At 38.9% G+C, this 22,245-nt stretch overlaps 1 protein-coding gene across 4 annotated transcripts in view; it reads right to left on the reverse strand.

The window, feature by feature from the left end:
- Positions 1-22,245, reverse strand: part of runx1 (RUNX family transcription factor 1) — an 83,116-nt gene that overhangs the window by 10,153 nt on the left and 50,718 nt on the right. For all 4 annotated transcript variants that reach the window (XM_042405171.1, XM_042405170.1, XM_042405173.1 and 1 more), the window contains 5 exons: positions 20,854-21,005; positions 20,597-20,707; positions 17,027-17,183; positions 8,382-8,486; positions 5,126-5,323 (listed from right to left, as the gene is read on the reverse strand). In XM_042405171.1, the coding sequence (XP_042261105.1) occupies positions 5,126-5,323; positions 8,382-8,486; positions 17,027-17,183; positions 20,597-20,707; positions 20,854-21,005 (723 nt within the window). The remainder of the gene's footprint in view (positions 1-5,125; positions 5,324-8,381; positions 8,487-17,026; positions 17,184-20,596; positions 20,708-20,853; positions 21,006-22,245) is intronic.

Genomic DNA, 22,245 nt, shown 5'->3' on the forward strand with positions numbered 1-22,245 from the left:
TATGACTCATGACAGACGAGGACCAAAAACACTTTTTTGAGCCCTATTTGAAGTGATGTAGTTTTGTTTGCGTTTTAGCCACATGCTAAACAAACACATTTCCAGAAACTAGAAGATGTCACTTGTCAAATGAAGCCTAATACATGCATTGTGGCCTTACAGTTCTTCTGTTATAAGCTTTTCCATTTGGGTTTGCCAAATAGGCAAAAATTCTGTAAAAAGGGTGGTTGTTAAGGGGTTAAAAAGTCCTGACTTGTCTCTCAAAGTACAAAAACAAGGTTTTTCCTCTGGACAACTACACTTTCAATTACATTTGCCTTTTCAAATGCATGTCTTGTATTGGTTTTAAGAATAAATGTTCTCGGAAGTAGATATTAAAATATTTTAGGGTGTGTTTTCTGGATTGACAGATGTCTCAGCCTGCTGAACTTGATAAGATCCCATCATAGATGTTATGTCTGTGTTTTATGGGGAGGAAGAGAGCTGCTTTTAATCTCTTAGACATCCATGAATTTAACTAAACTTAATCTCACAGTTAGACAAATCTTTAAACTGCATGCAAAAGGTAAGTCCCCCCAAAACAGAATTATAAACTTCAAAGGCTTTCCTTAAACAATCAGTAACAAAGCCACAATATGCATCATATCCATCATAGCAGTGGTGGACCAGACATGAAATGAAATGAGAATTCTTTGTTAGAGGAATGCAAGGTGTTTTAGACAAATTCTGACAGTTAAACATTCAGTATTCAAATTTTTTTCTCACAGAAGCACTTCCTGCCAGCTAACTCTCATTTCCTCCTTAAGGCATGACTTGCTTCCTCACTTAGAGATACACACACATGCAAATGCAAACACATAGAAAAAACACTGTTTCTAACTGTACTTCAACAGTTGTGCATGCGTGCGTAAACACACTCTGCGTCACTACCACTGAAGGCAGTAGAGGAACAGATACTTCTGGGGCCACACAGAGTATCCACAGCAACCACAAGACACACTCTCACAGGTACACACACACACACACACACACACACACACACACACACACACACACACACACACACACACACACACACACACATACATGCACACCCACATACCACAATGGATATCACTTAAACCACAAGGAGGAACAAGGTTTGAGGTTTGATGCAAGCTGAAGTAAGCCATGGGCAACTTTGGGAAACAGACACACACACACACACACACACACACACACACACACACACACACACACACACACACACACACACACACACACACACACAGTGTAATGTTTTTGTCTGTTGTTAAATTTTGTAAATGATCTTGTATTCAGTAATAACCAGACAAATCTTCCTCTTCTTCAGTGGTGTGCACAGACTATTAAAACAACAGTCAGGTGCCAATATGAATACTGGAAGAGGTTTTCCTCACTGTAATCATTCCTCCTGTTCATACTATTAAAAGATCCCCTCCAAATGTGCTTTCAATGTAAGTGATGGAGGCCAAAATCCTCAGTGTCTTTTTAGCATCAAATTCCCTCTTTGTGTTTCCTTGGAGAGTGTTTCCCTGTTGAGCTCCAGGGGAAATATAGTAAGACTGTAATGTTGACAGATATCTACTTGATTTGACTCAGCACTGGAGCTTCATATTAGCTTCAGATAAACTTTTAAATATATTTTTGTACAGAAGGAGGACTGTGCAATTTGTCCCCCATCACTTACATTGTAAGTATATTATCTAGAGAGAGAATTGGTGCTTTATTGGTGCTCATGTCTGTCAAATATGTTAAATATGTTGAAGTTACAGCCAGCTGATGGTTAGCTTACCTTAGCATAAAGACTGGAAACGGGGGAAAACACCTAACATGGCTCTGTCTGAAGATAAAAAATATCCATCTACCAGCACATCTCAAGCTCACTAGTTAACAACTTATATCTCATTTGTTTAATCCATACAAAACCTCCAAGAAGTTGTCTGGTACATAAACTCATAAAACCATAGCTTTTCATTTTTTATAATGTGTTAATCAGCAACATTTAGAAGAAGTGGTAGGCAGATGTTTTTATCTTTGGACAGACCCAGGCTTGCTGTTTCCCCCTGCTTCCAGTCTTTATGCTAGGCCTGCCTGTTGCTTCATTTTTAACAATGGGTGTTATCAATCTTCTGACCAAACTCTCTGCAAGAAAGTGAACGAGTATTATGTCAAGCTAAGTAACATGTCCAACTATTACTTTAAGGACCTTAAGGCATTTTAAAACTAGCTTCAACACTCAGCTGGTAGTTATTGATTGGTGCTTGGCAGCATGGATGCCAACTGCAGTACTGCTGAACCAGTATTAGTGTTGGCAGGTGGCAGGATGAAGACATTTCTTCCAAGGCCACTGTTAAAAATCTGGTTGCTTTTAGTCATATCAGCCTGTATATAAGGATTGTGACTGCAACCTAAAAAACAATTACTATATGAGAGATAGTTGAATCATTTGCTAAAATGATTTGGTCATTCACGCTAATAGATGTTGTTTTCATGCAAGAAGTCACAAATATAAGATAAAATCCAAAAATGTACTGTGCAGAGTTGTAAGCTTGTTGCCTCCAGAGAAAGAAATCCATAATCAGTTTAACCTTTAACTTCACCACCTCATTATACACTAAAGCAACCATCTAGTCTACTGGCATCACTGGCATTCTCAAAATGAAGTTAAATTCTGAAAAGAGGCCAAAGAGGGAAGTTCTTTATGTTCTTCATTAGAAGGGAAAAAGATACTAATGATTGGTTTGATTTATCTCCAAAGTTCTACATCTATTTTGGTAAATAACATGCAGAATTTTCTTTTAGAAAGTAGGACATACACAGGATAAACATGTCATGGCTAGTAGAAAACAAATGCATTGCTAATGTTTTTAACTCAGTTCTCATGTAAAGATGCCTGAGAGTTTCCTGTTTTCTGAAAGGAATTTTGAAGGTCTACATAAATGATTGCCTCATAGGATTGTGTTACAGGAGCTGCTGCAGAATAGTTTCTCAATACTAAAAGCTATGACTGTTGCTCAATTAATTGTAGGGTTGGTGGCTAAATCCCCCACTCCTCCCATCTACACGTTGAAGTGTCCCTAAGCAAGACAGTGAACCCCAAATTGGATAAAAGACATATCATCTGGCCAGCAGTAGCAGCACTGAGAACACTGCTGCTGAACAGCACTCCAGTTAGGGGTGAGGAGGACATCCAGCGCCATCTTTGATTTCACATAGTTTGCATTGACTTTAATGTAAAAGACCTTATTCTTTGGGCTTTTTAAAAACATTTTCCTCCCGTCTTTTATATCCACCTTATAAGTCGATAAGAAGACTGTCTACCATCTGGTGAGTTTGTATTTTTAACATTCTCCCTGTAACAAATTTTATGAGCTGCTCCATGACTTAAATGTCTGCGTTACAGAGGATGGCGATCCAGGATTGTGATACTTAGTATGAGTGTTCAGGATCAGGGTTAAACTACAGCATACATATTGTTTACAGCTAAATTAAGTGTGGAGCATTGGCAGCCTCAGGTGACAGCAGGATAACTCTCAAGGTATGAAGCACCCAAAAGTCACACTTAAGTGGCAGCAGTAAATGAAAGTGGCAGTCACACTGCAAGGATGAAGTATAAGCAGAAAAAGGTACTGTTGTTCTTTGACAGTATAGCATTAAGCTACACACTCACTGGAGTGCTGTTCAGCAGCAGAGACTGTAAAAAATATGGCTGTAGCTACTTTTGAAGCTCAAAGTGGGCAGCTCCGGCCGTCGCCATCTTGGTAGTGCCTGACTCTGCCTAACTCCCGGCTAATCCAAAATGAGCAAATAGCTAGAGCTGAGGCGGGTGGAATGAAGCCTGGTTGCTCAAACAAGCCACTTAGCAGCTAGTGACCTGTCACTCAAAGCAGCCATGTCCTTAATTATGCATAACTTTATGGCTTAATAAAATTTAAATGGGTGAGTTGTAAAAAAATTCACCCCCCGTACAGTTGTCATGAACAGGGAAATTATTAATTAAGACCAACACCGTTTTTTGTACCAGGCTGTAAACATGTTTATTTCTGCTGTAAAGTTTAACATGGGATTTTTTTCTGCATTTTAACATGGGGGTCTATAGGGATTGACTTGCTTTTGGAGCCAGCCTTGAGTGGCCACTCAACAAACTGCAGTTTTTGGCACTTCCACATTGGCTTCATTTTTCAGCCTGAGAGGTTGCTGCTTGCTCAGCAGCAGTGTGCTCAGTGCTGCCACTGCTGGCCAGATGATATGTTATCTTTTATCCAATTTGGGGTTCACTGTCATGCTTATGAACACTTCAACATGTGGATGGGAGGAGTGGGGGATTTAGCCACCAACCCTACAATTAATGGCTGACCCATTTTACCTTCTTAGCAACAGCCGTAGCTCTTAGCATTGAGAAACTATTCTGCAGCAGCTTCTGTGGGCTTAAACACAATCCAATGAGGCAATCATTTATGCAGACCTTCAAAACTTCTTTTAGAAAACAGGAAACTCTCAGACATGTCTTTACACATGAACTGAGTTACAAGCTAACATTAGCAATGTATTTGTTTTCTACTAGCCATCCCATGTTAATCCTGTGAATGTCCTACTTTCTAAAAGATAATTCTGAATGTTATTTACCAAAATAGATGTTGAACTTTGAAGAATACATCAAACCAATCATTAGTGTCTTTTTCCCTTCTAATGAAGAACATGAAAAACTTCCCTCTTTGGCCTCTTTTCAAAATCTAACTTTATTAAGCTTTTCCAGCTTTCTAACATTATTTTTTAATGTTGTGATTGTTTTCTCCAGAGGACTATTTGAATTAATCAGTGCCTAAAATCATGCTATGTTACGTGAGGTTACACTGATAAATGCAGCTTGTCAAAACTTGGTTCACATCTAAGTTGATTGGTTCCTGCAGTTGAACCAAGTTTCAGCTCTATAGCAGAATGCCAATGATAGTCTGACCAAGACAACATACAGTAGTATGTCTTGGTCAGAGTGGTTGAATCTTTGGCATTTTAATTATGAAGATGGAATTCTTTTCTTTGCTGCTTTTCCTGATTGAGGATGGTAAGATGTAAACTTTAATACTGTCATCTTTTTGGCTCTTACCAGCAGTTATCTGAGCGTGTGTGGGGCTGGAGAAAGTGGTAGAGTTGAGCGCTGCAGACTGGCGGGTGTTGGCAGAGGGCTGATGGTGGTGAGGAGGTGTCACCCTCATTGAGCTCCTTCTCAGCTGTTCCAGCTCCGTTAGCCTCTCGGAGAAAGCCAGAGAGCCAGTCTTGACCTCATCCATCTTCTGACGATGACCTTGGAGAGAGATAAGATGAAATTATTTATATATAGCAGCACATATCTGCAGTTTCAATTGAAAATGCCCAAAGTGTGCAACACAAAGATATCTAAATGTGATTTGTGAGCAGATCACTTTATGCTTGTAATCTGATTACATAATCCAGGGATTACAGTAACAGTTACGACCCAACACAGGCTTTAACAATGTCTCGACAATGTTAACATACTCTGTCTGCTATTGCATTCGGGAATCTGATGATGGGCGCCGCACAGGGGTCTGGCTGTCTCCCTGTGTGTGTGTGTAAATGTGTGTGTGTGTGTGTGTGCGTGTGTATGTGGTGGTCTGTCACGCTGTCTGTGGTGTTGGCTGCACTTCAAAGCAGTGAGAATAAGCTCCAGTTACAGGCACTTCCTCCCAATGGGGGAAGTGTGCATGTGTGTGTATTTATACCGTGTGTGTGTGTGTGGGCGAGTTAGAGACGAGTGATGGTTATTCACAGCTGAGCGGAGCTGGCAGGAGTCTTCCTCTCTTTCTGTCACTTCTCGACACTCCTGACTCGTCTGACCAGTGTCGCCCAGTTCACTTCACTTCTATTTAACATGACAATTATTCATATGACACACATTAGTGTTTGCTAGCAAAATCTATTTTTCTTCTCTTTTTGCTTTCATTTGCCATCAGAAATCCCCATGTTTCATCACACTGAGTGGGAGAGGAACTCAGTATTGCATCAGGTTCCTATTGACTCACTAAACTGCAGGGATATGATGTCTTCACTCAGTTTTTAGTTAGTTAGTTATATTATGAATAATGTAAAATATAACTTTAAGTGATCAAATAAAGAGATTACTGTACTTTCTATATACAGAACAATTTTGCCAGGACGTAAATAAAATGACTAAATAACTGCCATGTCCCAACTATTTCAGGCAAATATTCAACATGAAAAAGATTTCCTCATCTGTGCCTATAAATAGTGAATTAAGATTATTTCTGTTATGCTCATATTTTTACATGAATTGTGTGCATAGTGCTAATGATCTTGATGAAGGAGCATTATTATTTCTGCTCTACTGTCTCCTCCAACTGCTCATACTTCTACTATTAGTACTGTTTCCGCTTATTCCTGTCGCCACACAAGCATGTTGTTACAAACACTGGCTTTGGATGTAATTTCATGAGGTGTAAAATCATCAAATATGGACAAACTTCATAGGGGTAGTGGACTGCTTTGAAAAGATCCTTGGTTTGGATAAGCATTACAATACCATTTGTGCCTTCTCTCTATGGCAGTATACCCCAATGTACAAATGCTCAAAGTATTCCAAATTTGGTATGTTCTCAGTCTACTGTCTGAGCAGAACTTATAATACTCACAGACAGTCCAGGAGTGTTCATTTAACGGCATCAATGCTAGATGAAGGGGGCTGTGACTCATGGCGAAAGAACACATGGCAAGAAGCAAAACAGACTTAATGTAGACACTAAAATGAGTCTCTTTGGAAGTAAAATGAAAAGTTGTTGCCTCTAACAAGTCATATGAGGCTGTTGACCCACTGCAAGTGACACTGTATTATAGCCCAGTATACACAGGAAATATGCCCATAACAAAATGCCAGTAGCTAGCTAGAAACATTATAATTTAGCATGTCAAAAGATTATTTTAGCACCCTATGTCTACCAAAGAGGAAAAGGTAGTTTATAGCATATGCTGAAACCTGTTATACTGTATATGCTAAGATGTAGCGATGAATTGTTTTCCCTTCCGGGATGGGCGGGACTTAATTGCACTCTGTCTCTATTGGATGACTCCGCACCTCACAGTTTATGTTCACTGCTAAGAAGCTAATGTGTTGTTTATTAAGTGGGGAGAAAAGTTAGGGGTAGGCAGTGGATGGACGTGAAGAGCGTCGGACATACAGGAGAGTGAAGTTAGCATTCTATCACAGACCTAAAATAAGCGTTCACCTTTTTATTGACTATAAACCCCATCTTTTCCTAGACTTAACCACTGTTGTGTTTCACCAAAACTTAACCATATTAATGTGCTATAATTGCAGTGTTTCCCAAATTTTAACCATACTGTGGAACTCCTGTGGAACCATCTTCCAGATTCGGTCCAGGGTGCAGACACCCTCTCTATGTTTAAGAGTAGGCTTAAAACTTTCCTTTTTCATAAAGCTTATTGTTAAGGCCTAGACTGCTGGGGGACTTCCCATGATGCACTGAGCTCCTCTCTCCTCCTCCTCCTCTCCATCTGTATGCATTCATGCAACATCAATGCATGTCACTAACTTTGCTTCATCCCCGCAGTTTTTTTTTTTTTTTGTGCTTTCTCATCTCACAGGAAACCCTGGGTTCTGGGCCGAGCCTTCGCAGTCTTTCACAGTCCTGTTGGCATCCTTCCCTGGCTGCTGCTGTGTCATTGTCGTTATTGTTATGATTGTTGTTATGATTGTTGTTATTGCTTGAGGTTTCTACCCGTTAAAGGGGAGTTTTTCCTTACCGCTGTCGCCAAGTGCTGCTCATGGGGGAATTGTTGGGTCTCTGTAAATTAAAGAGTATGGTCTTGACCTGCTTTATGTGAAAAGTGCCTTGAGAAGACTTTTGTTGTGATTTGGCGCTATATAAATAAAAATTGATTAATTGATTGATAGATTGACTGTAGCTGCCATGTGCAGATATTGTGGAAAACTAAAATTTAAAAAAACATTAGCATCAGATGTTAAAATAAAGTCACTGAATATAAATCCAGGATTTTGCATAATGTCTGGCGATCGCAATGTTTCAAAGACAACGACAAGATGCTTCACTATGAATGTATCTAATTTTATTTTGAGTTAGTTGTGCAGCATTTTAGATCTGTGATGAGTTGAGTGACAATGAAAATGTATGCTGTGGAAGTTGTATACAGGTGAATCCATGTAAATGGAGAATTAGATGGGTACCACAATAGAACCCCATGTGTTACTATTTGCTGAGGAGCAAAATGTTAACATTTGTGTGTGTGTGTGTGTGTGTGTGTGTGTGTGTGTGTGTGTGTGTGTGTGCGTATGTGTCAATTTCACTCACGTCGCGGCTCTCTAGGACCATCCACTGTAATTTTTATGGCTCTCTGGTACGTGGCCACTTGAGGAGGGTTGGTGAACACTGTGATGGTCAGAGTGAAACTCTTCCCTAAGAGAGGAAAAGAGTGAAAAGGGGAGGAAGACAGGGAGAGAGAAGGGGGGAGGATAGATGAGAAGATGAGAAAAAGAAAAGAGAAGGACAAATAGAATGGAATGGAAAACATGGAGTTGAATCAGTCTTTAGATCTTTATAAAGCAATACTCTCTTCCCTCCCTTCTGCTCCAACATGCTCTTGGTCTGCTTGATGCATTAAGTCATGTAAATCATAGACCCCTGGACAGGACTAAACCAGGCACCACACACACGCATACACACACACACACACACACACACACACACACACACACACACACATACACAGAAAAAAACAACATGATGAAGAAAAAGAAAGACCTTGTTAGAATAATCCATCCAGTAGTGTTGCGATGAAGGGTGAAAGGTCACTGAATTGAGTGATGTCACTGTTGTTTATCACAGACAACATTCTATGTTTGTTCAATGTTAAAACCAGCATTACAAAATTTGTCCACAAATCCTTGTGAAATAGGCTGTGCTAGAGGCTTCTGCTACAGAGGAGGTTAAATTCAGTATAACTGAGAAGTGACATAGACCTGATAAATCACAATTGTTTCCTCTGTTCCTGGTTTGTTAGCTCAAAGGTCAGCGTGGTCAATATGGTTTGATATTGGTCAACAATGCAAATTTGCATGCCGAAGTTCACCAAACTTGAACTCAACACAACCATTTGCACATTCCTGCAGATTTGCTTCACCCACTCTTGCAAATCCATTCATCATGGTACATCCATTGAAATGAATTGATTTAGCTATTCTAAATAGGCCTTTAGACCAGTAAATGCAACCAGTAAATGTTTAAAAGTCAGACCTGGTCTAATAACTGTTGTATACCTCTGATATCGTGGATGTGATGCAACTGGATTATTTATTATCCAAACTTTAGGTTAAGAGTTTTAGTGTCCTCTGATGTAAATACAGCTGCTAAATGGTTATGCATAATGCGGTAGGCAAGACAAAGTCTACCAAAAGTTGGGACTCCTTGGAGTGCATCATTTGTAATTGAACCACGGTCACTTGCCACATTAATGAAAACAGGAAAACTATTAGTTTCTAATTCATTTGAGCTAATGTGAGAATCTTTTATCTGTCAGTTACTTTATTGGCAGTGCTGCTAAGGTTTTTTGCAGCCTAAACAGTTTCAGTACTGATTTAAAAAGGGAATGACAGGTTGACCAGAAGTATAATTGACATGTCCCAATATACAGTTTTAAAGGACACCTGGCAGCCAATGAGAAACAAGTTTTATTTGACCATGGTATAATCCCAAAATATCAGCCTTAAAAAAACTGTATCAGTTGAAGCCTAGTCATATCTGAGAACAAATATACGTTCAATGGAACCCTTGTCTTTACTACACATTTATAGGACTATTTGTGTGTGTGTGTGTGTGTGTGTGTGTGTGTGTGTGTGTGTGAACTCTGCTGGGGGGGGTCAAGGCCTTATTGGAAGTAGCACTCATTCAACACTGTGCCTGCTGCAAACACACACACACACACTCTCACACGCATATGCAGACCACCACTGTTATTGTGTGCCAGGGCTAGAGTAAAGTTACCACATGTAGACAGTCTGATGCCACACACACACACACACACACACACACACACACACACACACACACACACACACACACACACACACACTGCAGACACATGTGGGCGATGCCAGGTGTTATTCTCACTTTTCTCTCTCTGCACATTCCCCTTATATTGGTGCTAAGAACACTGATGGCTTATGAAATTTTGTTATACATCGTGTGTACAGATGGAAAATAAAATTTCAGTTTGATTACATTATTACATTTTAATATTGACCCCTTCCAAAGTACACACAATTAAATTGGTTAACAAAATATAACAGCTGTAAAATAATCTGTAGAAACATTTCAGCTCTGAAGGAACAGCTGATAGTCAAACAGCTGCAGGTAGTAGAGATGTAACCCTTTTGCACAACTGAAAATTGATATTGTCAATTTTGCAAAACCCTGGATTATATAAAATCATATTTTATGACGTTCAAGGTCCATCTTTTTTGCAATTATTCATTTCTACAATCATTTTGCATGACAGCTATACAGTGGGATGGTTTAAGTAAGGGAAAGATCATGGTTATGGCAACCTTACTATACTTTAACTAAGGTTAAAGTATGGATAGGCACCTAAAACATATATTAAGTGCCTAAAACACACAGTTGAAGATCCACTCCTAACATGTTTGCAGACACATTCAAATACTCTTCTTCTAAAAATAAATTGTGTCTGATTTTTTTTGTTTGTTTGTTTGCTTGTTTTTTTTTTTTTTTGCAAAAAATGTTCAATTAGCTTGTTTCTTAAAGTTCTGTAAATTCTTGGTTACATCTGCTCATTGCCCCTCACTGCACAGTGAAGTAACAATTAGTAACACATTTTGAATGGAGGGTGACTTTAAGGTTAGGAATAAATCATGGTTGAGGTTAATAAAAAAAGCTAATGTTAATTACAGGTCTGTGACAGGATGCTATCTCTGATCTCCTGCATTAAAATCTTATACACTGCACAGTCCTTCATACCCTTACTTTACGATTTACACTGGACATTAATAGTCTGGTGTGCAATAGTCCAATATGAGCATAATTTCCTAGCATAATGGACTGGAAGAACTGAATTTTTTGTTGAGTGGCATGAATAGGATTAGCAGTACATTTATTGAAAAATAGAAAAATGTAAATACTTTATAAGAAAGGGTGTGTTTTAGGGTGTGTTCAATCTATTGAATCTTTGACTGATGTGGTTGGTGAAGGCATTATAGTATATCCTTTGAACTTGGATTGAGCCATGACAATCAATGTCAAAGTCTCCTCTCTATTGTTTTGCCATGCTGTTGGTACATTTTTTACTCCATTTACTTCCTGTACAAGCCATTGATTCAAATTAGCATATGTGGCATGTGCTGTTTTTGTGCTGCATTGAAATTAAGTGGAAACCATGCCGCAGTAGCACAAATTGTCAACAGAGCCTGTTGTGGTTTGCAGTGCACCCGTCTTTTACTGTGTATGACAACTCTATCTGCATACCGACGGCCACTAGAGGGTGTGTTATCACCTAAAACCTTCCTCTATCTCTCTGTCATCTGTCCTCCCAGTGATACACACCAATACATAACACTGGTAGACTGTATATTCTGCTGTATATAAACTGTATAGTATAAATAGTATACAGTATGGAGATACAGGAGTGTGTTTTGTGCAGGCAGTTTACAGAGAGTTTACAGTAAGAGATTTTGGGTGATAGAGAGAGACAGGAGTAGGAAGAGAACAGCTGAAGTCTTTGTGTCTGTTGTGTCTATCAGCCAGCCGTTCGCATCAGCCCCCCCCATATATGAGTGTGTTTCCGGGACTTCCTCTCTAATCACCCCTATGTCTCTGCCACACTTTGTAGATGAGAGCGGATTTCACACATGAGGTGAGGTGCATGTTGTGTGTGCATCATGTTAGGGCTTGCTGATTCGGGGTCACCCAGTTTTTCTCAGCCATGCTGACAGAATCTCTTATTTACACCATCACCGAATAACAACGACGTGTTTGTCTGTGTGTGTGCATACATAGTCAGATATTGTGAAAGAGAAAAATGATGGGCCGCGTAAAAGAGGAACTAAAAGAGAGACTAAAAACTGGTTGCATATGTGCACAAACACTCACACACACAAGCAAAGACATATATGGTGATAGTACCTGATAGATATTTCATCATCTGTCAACAAGTTCTCTTTTTGCCATTTATTGCTATTTATTTTACTCCAAATTCACTTCCCTAACAGTATGTCTTCTCAAAGCTCTGAAAATGCTGTTAACATGTAAAACACTGTTTTCACTTATGCTATTTCATCCAAATTCAAAATTCAGCCAAACTCACTATTTAATTTCTACATGTTAACCGGGGACCCATTTCACTGCATTTCCAACATACTGTACATATTCTGATTTGCAACATGAGATCATTATGCATATTTTGACATGTTTCTAACCCAATCGAAAGAAACTTGTGACCTATGCATGAGCATGTAAGAGCTCTGTAGAACACACAAACTTGCAAATGCCACTTGCAATCTGTGTATAAGCAGTGCTTGTAAAATTATTTCACTATTTTATAATTGCTAAGTCATCTGAGAAAATAAACAATAACACAGGTTAATGTGTAGCTATAATGACATGTAACCCATGGTGACACAGGTGTCATCCACCCTTACAGTGTTCTGGAAAATTCCTTATACAGCTTTATCCTTGATTTTAACTCATGAAGTCCCTAAGTGACATCTACTGAACATCCTGGTGCAGTCATATGACAATGTGTGAATCTGTGTACCCATGACATCACTTCCAAAATGGCAGTGTGCCTGGTCAGCAAATGTGACAGAACTAGCTAATTTTAAAAAGCTTGTTTTTTGTTACTAAAGGTAGGTTTCAACCCATTTAACAATTCTGATGCTTTAATAAGATGTCCTGTATTACATTTAACCTGTTCTGACCACATTTCTTGAACAAATTGATATAAAACAAGTTAGACAGCATTTTACAACTCCAAGTTATCATGGTAACAACATGTCCATGGTGTTGAGGTAAACATGAATCACACTATCTAACAGAAATGTGTGAGTGGCCACACTGCATTGCAGTAATAGTGCCACATGACCCTGCGTTTTTTGCCGGAGCCCACTGCATCTGAGAAATGTATAAGTGGGTTGCATTTTTTCATGCGTTGCTGTCAGTCTGAACATGGATATGTATATTCACTCTAAAAACCAGTTTAGAAAATTTTCACTTTCAGGTGTGAGTAAAGCTGGCTTAAGGTGGCTATATACTCCTTCAGACATGCTTGTCGGAGTGTAGAAAAGCCCATTAAACCACCTCCCCCTGCAACTGCTGTGCATGGCCATTTCTGTTACTTTCCAAAATGGACAAATCGACATTAACACCCACTTTACACAGTGATTGGCCAGCTGTGTAGAGATGAGAAAGGAGTCTAGGCTTCAACTTCTCTCTCTAGCTCATCACACAAATATCAGTCAGTTTTCATATGAACAGCTGAGAGCGACACTATGACTATCACTATGTCTCCCAGGAGAGAATGTCTGAAAACATGTACCATTATCGCCGTATTAAATGATATTGAGTCTCTCCTGTCTCCTTCCCCTCTCTGTATGGGCTTTTCACTCCGCCTGTAAGTGTGTTTATAGTTTGTAACATTTGAATTTGAACATCTGATGTGATCAAACAACACCTCATGAGATCCCTTAAATCACCCTTAATGTGGCCAAAACAGCGAAAAAAAACTTTTGCCAGCTTAGTGTGGACATTTTTCAGACAATTTTACCAACCTGGAAACAGTTGACTCCCTGACTTTGTGACATCATCACCAAATGAGCAATTTCATCCCAGATCACTGTTGATGTTGTGAAACTCAGAGGATTTATTCAAATATATATCAGGTCAGTTTTGAACTCAAAAAACTCAAAACAAATTAATTCACTCATGAGTAAAGCTGCTACTGATATGCAAATCCACAGAGCAGCTCTACATTGATGTAAACACTGTGTAAATACTGAACAAATCATGTGTATAAGTATTTGTGTGTTGTAACTAAGTGCATCAGCAAAACAGGGAACACTGACTAATGATGACTAAGTTTAAAAACTTTGAAACCCATCCCCCCACCCACCCACACACACACACACACAGACACACACACACACACGGAAAAACCACTAGTCAAACCGCTAAACCGCTCATTGGTGTCAGCAGCTAGACTCACCACTTCCCACACAGACAGTTAATGACAAGAGGTTTGAGGTGGGGAAACTCTTCCCAACACTGAGTTTATGTGGCTTGTTATCATACAATACATTAAACCCTCAAAGTATTCTCAGTTTCTTCCAGATATCAGGGTGGAAAAGCTCTTGAAACAACACAGAATCCCCTACTACAAACAAAATTTAACAACACCCGTCATGTCATATGAGGGGCATCACTGGCAATCTATATTTTTAAAAAAAGGCATCATTAGTAAAACAAAAGACCATACACTGTCCTGCTGCTCTAAATATTCGTTAGAGTGTCAAATGTGTATTAATCCACCACTGAAAATAGTCTCCAAATGTTTGAGTTTGAGTTTGAGTTTGAGTTTGAGTAACGGTTGCTAACAGCTATTTTAGGAAATTACAGAGCCTTAAAAAAAAAAAGTATGCCCCCGAGGACAAAAAATACAGCGAAAGTGCCCTCTGAGGTTCCCCCACAGTATGATTAAATGCCCTCTAAGGGGCCAACACAAAGGAGAAAACATACCAAAGTTCTGTAATGACTGTCTTAGTTACAGGTAAATCAGGATGAAATGCCCTATAGAGTGCCCCTATATGTGACAATCTGGAATGAAGTGCCATCATGGGTTACCTTTCAGTGCAAGAAAATGAGCCCTGTAAAGAACCCCCAAAAACGAGAAAACATATACCCTTTGAATGAAATGGATCTAATGTACTGCCATTGAGTTGCCGTTGTAATTGGATGAGCAGAAGGTTCTGCCCTTCTAGTTGACAAAAAAAAAGGAAAAAGTGCAATTTAAGGTTCCCCTGAGTCTAACAGCTAAGTCAGGAAATCATTAGAGCATTAGCGTATTCTTTAGTCAAAATGCATTTACAACCTTTTAGCTTGGATTAACTTGCACTTGTAAAAAGGGAGATTAGCACTGGGTTACCCTACAATTACAGAATGCCAAGCAGATATAGAAAATTGAAGACAACACAAAGGGATCTGCAAAATGCAGCATGAGGCAAGGGTGGAGATGCGAGAGATAAAGGGCATATTTACATTTATGCATATATATGTTTGCATTAGCCATTAGCAATTAGATGGGATGCCCAGTAGAAGTTAAACCTGTTCCTGGACATGTTAAAAGGCAAGAGGGCTAGTGCAGTTCTAGTGCTGTCAGTGCCTTACCACACCAAGTAACTGGAAAGGCAAAACAAAATGTCAGAGCTGCCCAATCATTCAAGGATGTATGCTGATTCTATGACATGGAAGAAGACAGTATTGTCATTGAATTTAAGGTGTTCCACTCTTCCTATGCCCTCCCTACCAGCAATGTTCAAGCTATGCTTACGTGCCCTAAAGAAAATGACACAGTGACAACTGCATCAGTCAAGCAATAATTCTCCAAATTGAAGCTATCAAGACCCAGCTTATAAACAGATGTGGAGAGGGACGGCTCTCAGATCGTCTGCTGTTGTCCATTAAGAATCTCAATTAACCGCAATAATGTCATTAACATTAACAAACTCATGACCAAAAGAATTCTCCTTTGAGTTCACCAATCTTACTTCTGGCTTCCCTGACAAGACTAAAATAGTTAATTGTTGTTAAATGTTAATAGTACCATCTTTTTACTACAGATGTGTTTGAGAAATAAACATTTAAAACATTACCCATTCTGTGTATTTTATTACAGATATGTTTGCTAAATATTTTAATTTAATTTAATTTTACATTTAATTTAAAATGTAAATCCTTTTTAGAACAAAAGTGTTGTTTTCCTTATATTCTGAGTCACTGCATAACATGTTAATCTTAATTGGGGATGTACCCTTTTTACTAAACATGCATCGTTGTTCTCTGCTGATGGGGCCCATTGAATGTATCAGGTGCCCTTTATATTTTTTCACCCAGCCCCTCAGACAGCCTGAGTCCACCATTGGTCCCTTCCCCACATGTTGTTAATGTAAAGTGATCATTCATTCCTCTGTATTGGAATATGAAAACAACATATAAGAAATAGATGCAGATAAAATGAAAACAGAGCTAATAACTACAAAGATATATGAGTCTCAAAGCATTAATCTACTTTAAAAAACCAACACGTTTCATATCTTTAAATCCTCCTCAGATGGAGAGGTGCTGGGAAAATGAACCTCATTGTACTCTGTGCTGTTAAATTTGCATGAAAACAAATTTCTACTCCTCAACTTTCTTCATTTGAATTTTACTGCACATGAGTTATTAATATGCCCATTTTTTAGCAGCAGGACTGTCGAATCTGTCAAATATTGACAGTTATTCCTATATTTCCATTCAGCTGGGGAGTACATGTCACTTTAATGTGTGTTTGTGAATGTGTGTGTGAGCGAAGCTTGTGTACACAGGACTGGTGTTTTAAATAGATAAGTTTGGACATTTGCCTGCGACTGATTTAGAGTAACTGTAGTCTAGTGTGTCCGTTAAAGAGAGAGGGGAGAGGCAGAGTGAGGTAAACGTTGAATGGGGTGTTACGAGGAAGTTGTGCTGTGAATACTGGTTTTATTCAGATGTACTTCCCCTAATTTATCCAAAACACACCTATTCAATTTTTAGCAAGATTTTACTTTCAGTATTATTTGGATTGATGCCAATATAGCCCATACAGTACTCTGCCATCTTTAAATTAGGCCACTGCAAAATCTGCACACTTATTTTCATTCTTTTTGTATTTGTGTGTTGTTGTGTGTGTGTACCTCTTCCGCTGCGACCGACGAAGCGCAGGTCGTTGAATCTGGCCACTTGGTTCTTAATGGCCGCCGTAGCATTGCGGAGCTCTGCTGAGTAGTTCTCATCGTTTCCCGCCATCACTGTTACCAAGGTGCCATCAGGAATGTCACCCAAGGCAACCACCTAGTGACATGATGGAAGACAGGAGGAGAGAAGAGGAGTATTTGGATGTATGTCCCTTTTAAGTCTCTTAGAAACCGTGTCCTCTGTTTGATAAAATAAAATTAAATGTAAGCTGTAAGCTATACTAAAAATATTCTAATAATGACAAATAAGCTCATGTGGCAATTTCTGGTGGGCCTGGATGTTTTGGTGTCCTAGCAAAGCTTATATTATCAATTTGAACTTGAAACTGTATTGATAATGCAAAACAGAACAAGGATTAATAATTACATTAATAACATCCATGGAGTTTATCACTCTCTATTTATCACTCTCTAATTAGGATAAACATGGACTGAGTTTTGGAACTACAATGCCCACCATGCGCTGGGGGATGCGAGCAAGCATGGAAGAACAGAGAGCTGAAGTGAAACTGGAGCTTCCAGGTTCCAGAAGTAAGAAAATCTCATTCAAGATCCCATTGACATTTTTAAATAATTAAAAATCCATTCTTGGAACAGAACCTCACTCATTAGTTTGTCATGTTGGTTGCATAAGGATGGTGCATTTTTAAAAAACTAATCTAATATGGTTGTTTATTCAATATTTCTGTTTGGCGGCATTTGACAAGCAGCATTTCCAGCATTTCCAGTATTTCCAAGACTGAGACCATCGCGGGTTACACAGCTGGAAGCTGCACAGAACAAACAGTCTGATCCGTTGTTAGTCACTGAGGGGCCCTAACCTATCAGATGATAATGAAGTTTGCATAAGCTCATGCTCATGTATCTAAAGGAAGGTGGACATGAAATGCTAAGGGGTTAACAGATTTTACATCCAGGGTCAGTTTTATTGGTCTTAAATAAATATACAAAGTCACATAGAGAGACAAGCAGCTTTAGACCTCTGAGCTCTCAAATTTCTTGTAAAAGATGGAAATTTTGAAATAAAGTAAATAATTTTCCTTTTTGAAAATCTAACCTCTCCCGAAACACATGCGTAAAATGGAAATGTGTGACGCTCAGCGCACTAGAGAGCACATTCTCCTCCTTCACACCTACGCAAATACAGAGCGAGGGAGGCCGATTTCCATATTAACTCTAATCACACTCAACCATCAGTGTGCAAATGACCACCACAGATACCGTACTATGGATGGTTTCTCTTGTAACCCTGAGCTCTCCAGAAGAGTAACCACAGCTGCCCCATGAATGGGACACCTTTGGGTGAAGCTTTTGGTTAAACCTCTGATTTCCCCCTTAATCATCTCCTTAAAATCAAAGAAAAGCATTTTTTTCTGGGAATACTCGCTCGTGATATTCACGTTTACAATCTAAATGGTCTTGAGTTAAAATTTCAATAAGTTGATGTCCCTATAATCAGCAAATGACAGTATTGATCTGAGCCTGCAGTGGAATGTGAATCAATGAAATTCTAGTAAAGCTGTGCTGACTTGCTGGGTTTGAAAATATGGGTCTTAGCCTGGAGATAGTTTACATTCAAGAACTGGGACAGGAGGAAAGAGCGCACTAACACACACACACACACACACACACACACACACAAACACACACACATTTGGCTCGGTCAAACAAGAGAGACTGGTAGCAATGGAGCATGAAACTAGTCCAGCAGAATAAACAAGATAAAGGAAACAATTATGAAGCTCTCAGGCCAAGGTCTGTGTGTGTGTGTGTGTGTGTGTGTGTGTGTGTGTGTGTGTGTGTGTATGCTTGTGTGTGTGCATTCTTAAAACAGATGCCTGTTTATACATACATACTGTACCTGTGTGTGTACCTACAGTTAAGCTTGTGTGTCGTCATGTATGCAACTACATTTGCGTGTGTGCAATATTACGTAAAATATGTGTGTGTGTCTCTATGTGTTTGTGTGTGTGTGTGCATCATAAGAATCATCCACTGTCAGTAAGAGGCAGTGACATCTGCTCATGACACTCCATAATGATGCATAATGCACCAAACTCACACACACACACACACAAACATACATGCATGTGCGAACACTAATGCATAAAACTCAATAAATCAATCAGTTGTTTTCAGCTCTGTGGCTAAAAGCTGCTTTTCCACAAATGCATTTTGTCTCAAAGTGCAGGAAAGCCGTCCACATCCACTTACATCGATACATGAGGGAATACACTGCAAAATATTCAAGCCATCATATCTTCTGTTCTGTACATGTAAAACACTGATGATAGATTGTTTCACTAATATACATAAAAATGAATGAAAGAAAAAAAGATTGTTTTAGAAAATACTTTGATGCATCATATTCTACCAGAAATCAGATGCTTACACACCTGCAATGGCATTAATTCCCTGATCAGACTTTTCATTGCTTTCTAGTGAAATCCATGTATCTCCAAATACGGTGAGTTTGAGAAAATTCACCTTCTTTTTGAGTAAAACAAACCATTTAAAATCGAACTGAATAGTCTGTAAAATACATAATCACAAAGCTGAGAACATGGGTGTTTTCTTTAGCTCAAGAAAAAGAAATGAGGAGGAGAAAAGGAGATATTGTCCTGTTTTCACAGGACAGCAACATTTTTGTTGTTTAGGGAGTTTAGGGAGGGAACAGAATTGCTTAAACAGAATAATACATTACTTTCAGTTACAGCTGTGAAACGCCTCAATTAGATGTCAGTGCTGAAATTATTGGTTGATGAATAAATTAGCCAAAATTGATAAACAACCATTTTGATAATCAATATTATCAATTGATTGGTTGAGTTATTCATAAAGCAAAAACACCAATCACAAACCAATCAATCATTCTCTAGTTCCAGCTTCTTCAGTGCGAGGAATCACACTTGTTTATATCCCAGTACAGTGAATATGTTGGAGCTGTGGACTGATGGTCATTCAAGACAAATAGGCCTACAGTAATAATCAACAGAGTAACTGATAATGAAAATACTAATCGGTGTGTCCTGTCATGTATTTGATGTGTGTAAGTAAAAAGATACAGACAAACTATTTTACATCTGTTATTTGCAGTGGTGGATGAATTATTCAGATGCTAAACTTTAGTAAAAGTAGAAGTACTACAGTGTAAAAGTACTCCATTATAAGTAAAAGTACAGAAGTATTATCGTCAAAATAAACTGTGTAAATCAAAAATAAAAGTATTCATCTGTAGAATAGTTCCTTTCAACATGTTATATTGTTATATGTATATTATTGTATGTATTTATGTATGTATATTATTACTGATGTAAGCAGCGTTTTAATGTTCTAGCTGGCCAAGGCGGTGCTCATTTTTCTACCTATTTAATATATATGAATGAAACATATTTTATTTGTTAATAATGTGTTTTGTAGAATCTTAAATTGTTAAGTTACTATGGCTTTTAGATGAATGTAGCGGAGCGGAAGTATAAAGGGAATGGGAACTGTGCTTGACATACACACCTTAAAAGCAATGGGCAGAGTCTTGTTACACCTCCAGTGTGTGGGCAGCACAGAGCAGAGGAAGTTGGGACTGTCTGTCTTCACCAGCTCTCCTGGATGATCCGAGATCACCTGAAAAAAAAAACACACACAGTCACCTTCTAACCCCAACTATGAACTGTGCTGAGTTTTAGAGTATCAACAGGGAGCTGACAGGAAGTGTTAGATATTGGATGTTATGACAATTTCAGTGAGTGTATTTTTAGAGTTGTATGTACTTCCACCATGCCGCGGTCGGCCATGCGCAGTTTGCCCATCAGAGCGGCCCCACCTCCAGCCTCCTGGGCACCCAAGGGCAGGGCCTCGGTCATCTTCCCCCCCGAGGCAAGGGTGGTGGAGGGGGGAGTGTAACGCCGGCCGGGGGCTGGGTCTGGGAGAGAACAGATGAGGTTACATTCATTATATTTCCGTTTATGCTGCTCTAAATATCTCCACACTGGAGATGTTGAAGTGGTAGAATAAACAAATACAGCCAAATATCAGACCTTTAATTACTAAAAAAATCATTTTAAGGATCTGTAAATACCGTGTGTGTGTATATATATATATATATATATATATATATATATATATATATATATATATATATATATGATCATTGAATAAAAATTCTTAATATTCAGCCTTTCCCGTTTAAAACGAGAGCTTGAGATCACACATATCACTAAAAATCCCTGTAACAGATAAAAACAGGATGTATAAAATACAGCACAACACATCCATAGAGATGAAACTCAAAGAAGATTAAATTACACATATACAGTGCATGATGACACACAGCTTGGTCACATCGGCCTGAATACCAGAGTGTGCAGTCATCAAACTAAAGACAACAACAACACTCCTGCAGTCATCCATCTTTTTTCAAATCTTTAAATAAATAACTGGGAGAAAAGTGGCACACTATCAACAGAGAATCCAAGTTAAATTGAGGGTGACTTCTTCCGGTTTAATTCATGTAACATACAGTACTAAAGACAACCTCATCAAGTCAGGGAAGTGAGTGAAACAGTGTAAATCTGATAAATAAGCAGGGTAAAAAGCCACACAGTCAGTCAGTCAATCTGTCTGCAGAGTCAGTGGCTCTGTTGGTTTGTCAGTTAGCCAACCCACAACTGAAGCCACATGCTGTTGGTTTCGAGTTTAGTTTACAGTTTGAAACATTCCCACTGCTACTATACTGTACAGCTGGATCCTCACTGAGACGAATGTCTACACACACCCAACCAAGAGTCCCAGGAAAAAAAGTCAAACATTTGGGGTCTCAGACATTAAAAGCAAAAGTTCCAGGTCAGATTTACACACCAGACGAGCAGAGGAAAACTAAGTCGCTGGTTAAGGCCCCCAAACCTCTCAGGAGGAAGGATTACAAGTGTGAAACTTTTGAAATTTTTTGCTAAAATGTGGTAATTTGTTCCATGGTTGTTTTGTTAGTCGCCATATCCCTAATACCACTGCTGTTGGTCAGTACACTTTCATTCAAAGTTTGGTTTTGTCGAGGAAGCAGAGGGATTGTAGACTGTGCTTATGGCCTGGGTCAACCCTGCACCAAACGGCTGAACCATCAGACTTTTTGCTACAGCAGAATTGAGGTTAAGAACTTTATCTCT

This window comes from Thunnus maccoyii, chromosome 24 (genome assembly GCF_910596095.1).
Source record: "Thunnus maccoyii chromosome 24, fThuMac1.1, whole genome shotgun sequence".
Lineage (NCBI taxonomy): Eukaryota > Metazoa > Chordata > Actinopteri > Scombriformes > Scombridae > Thunnus > Thunnus maccoyii.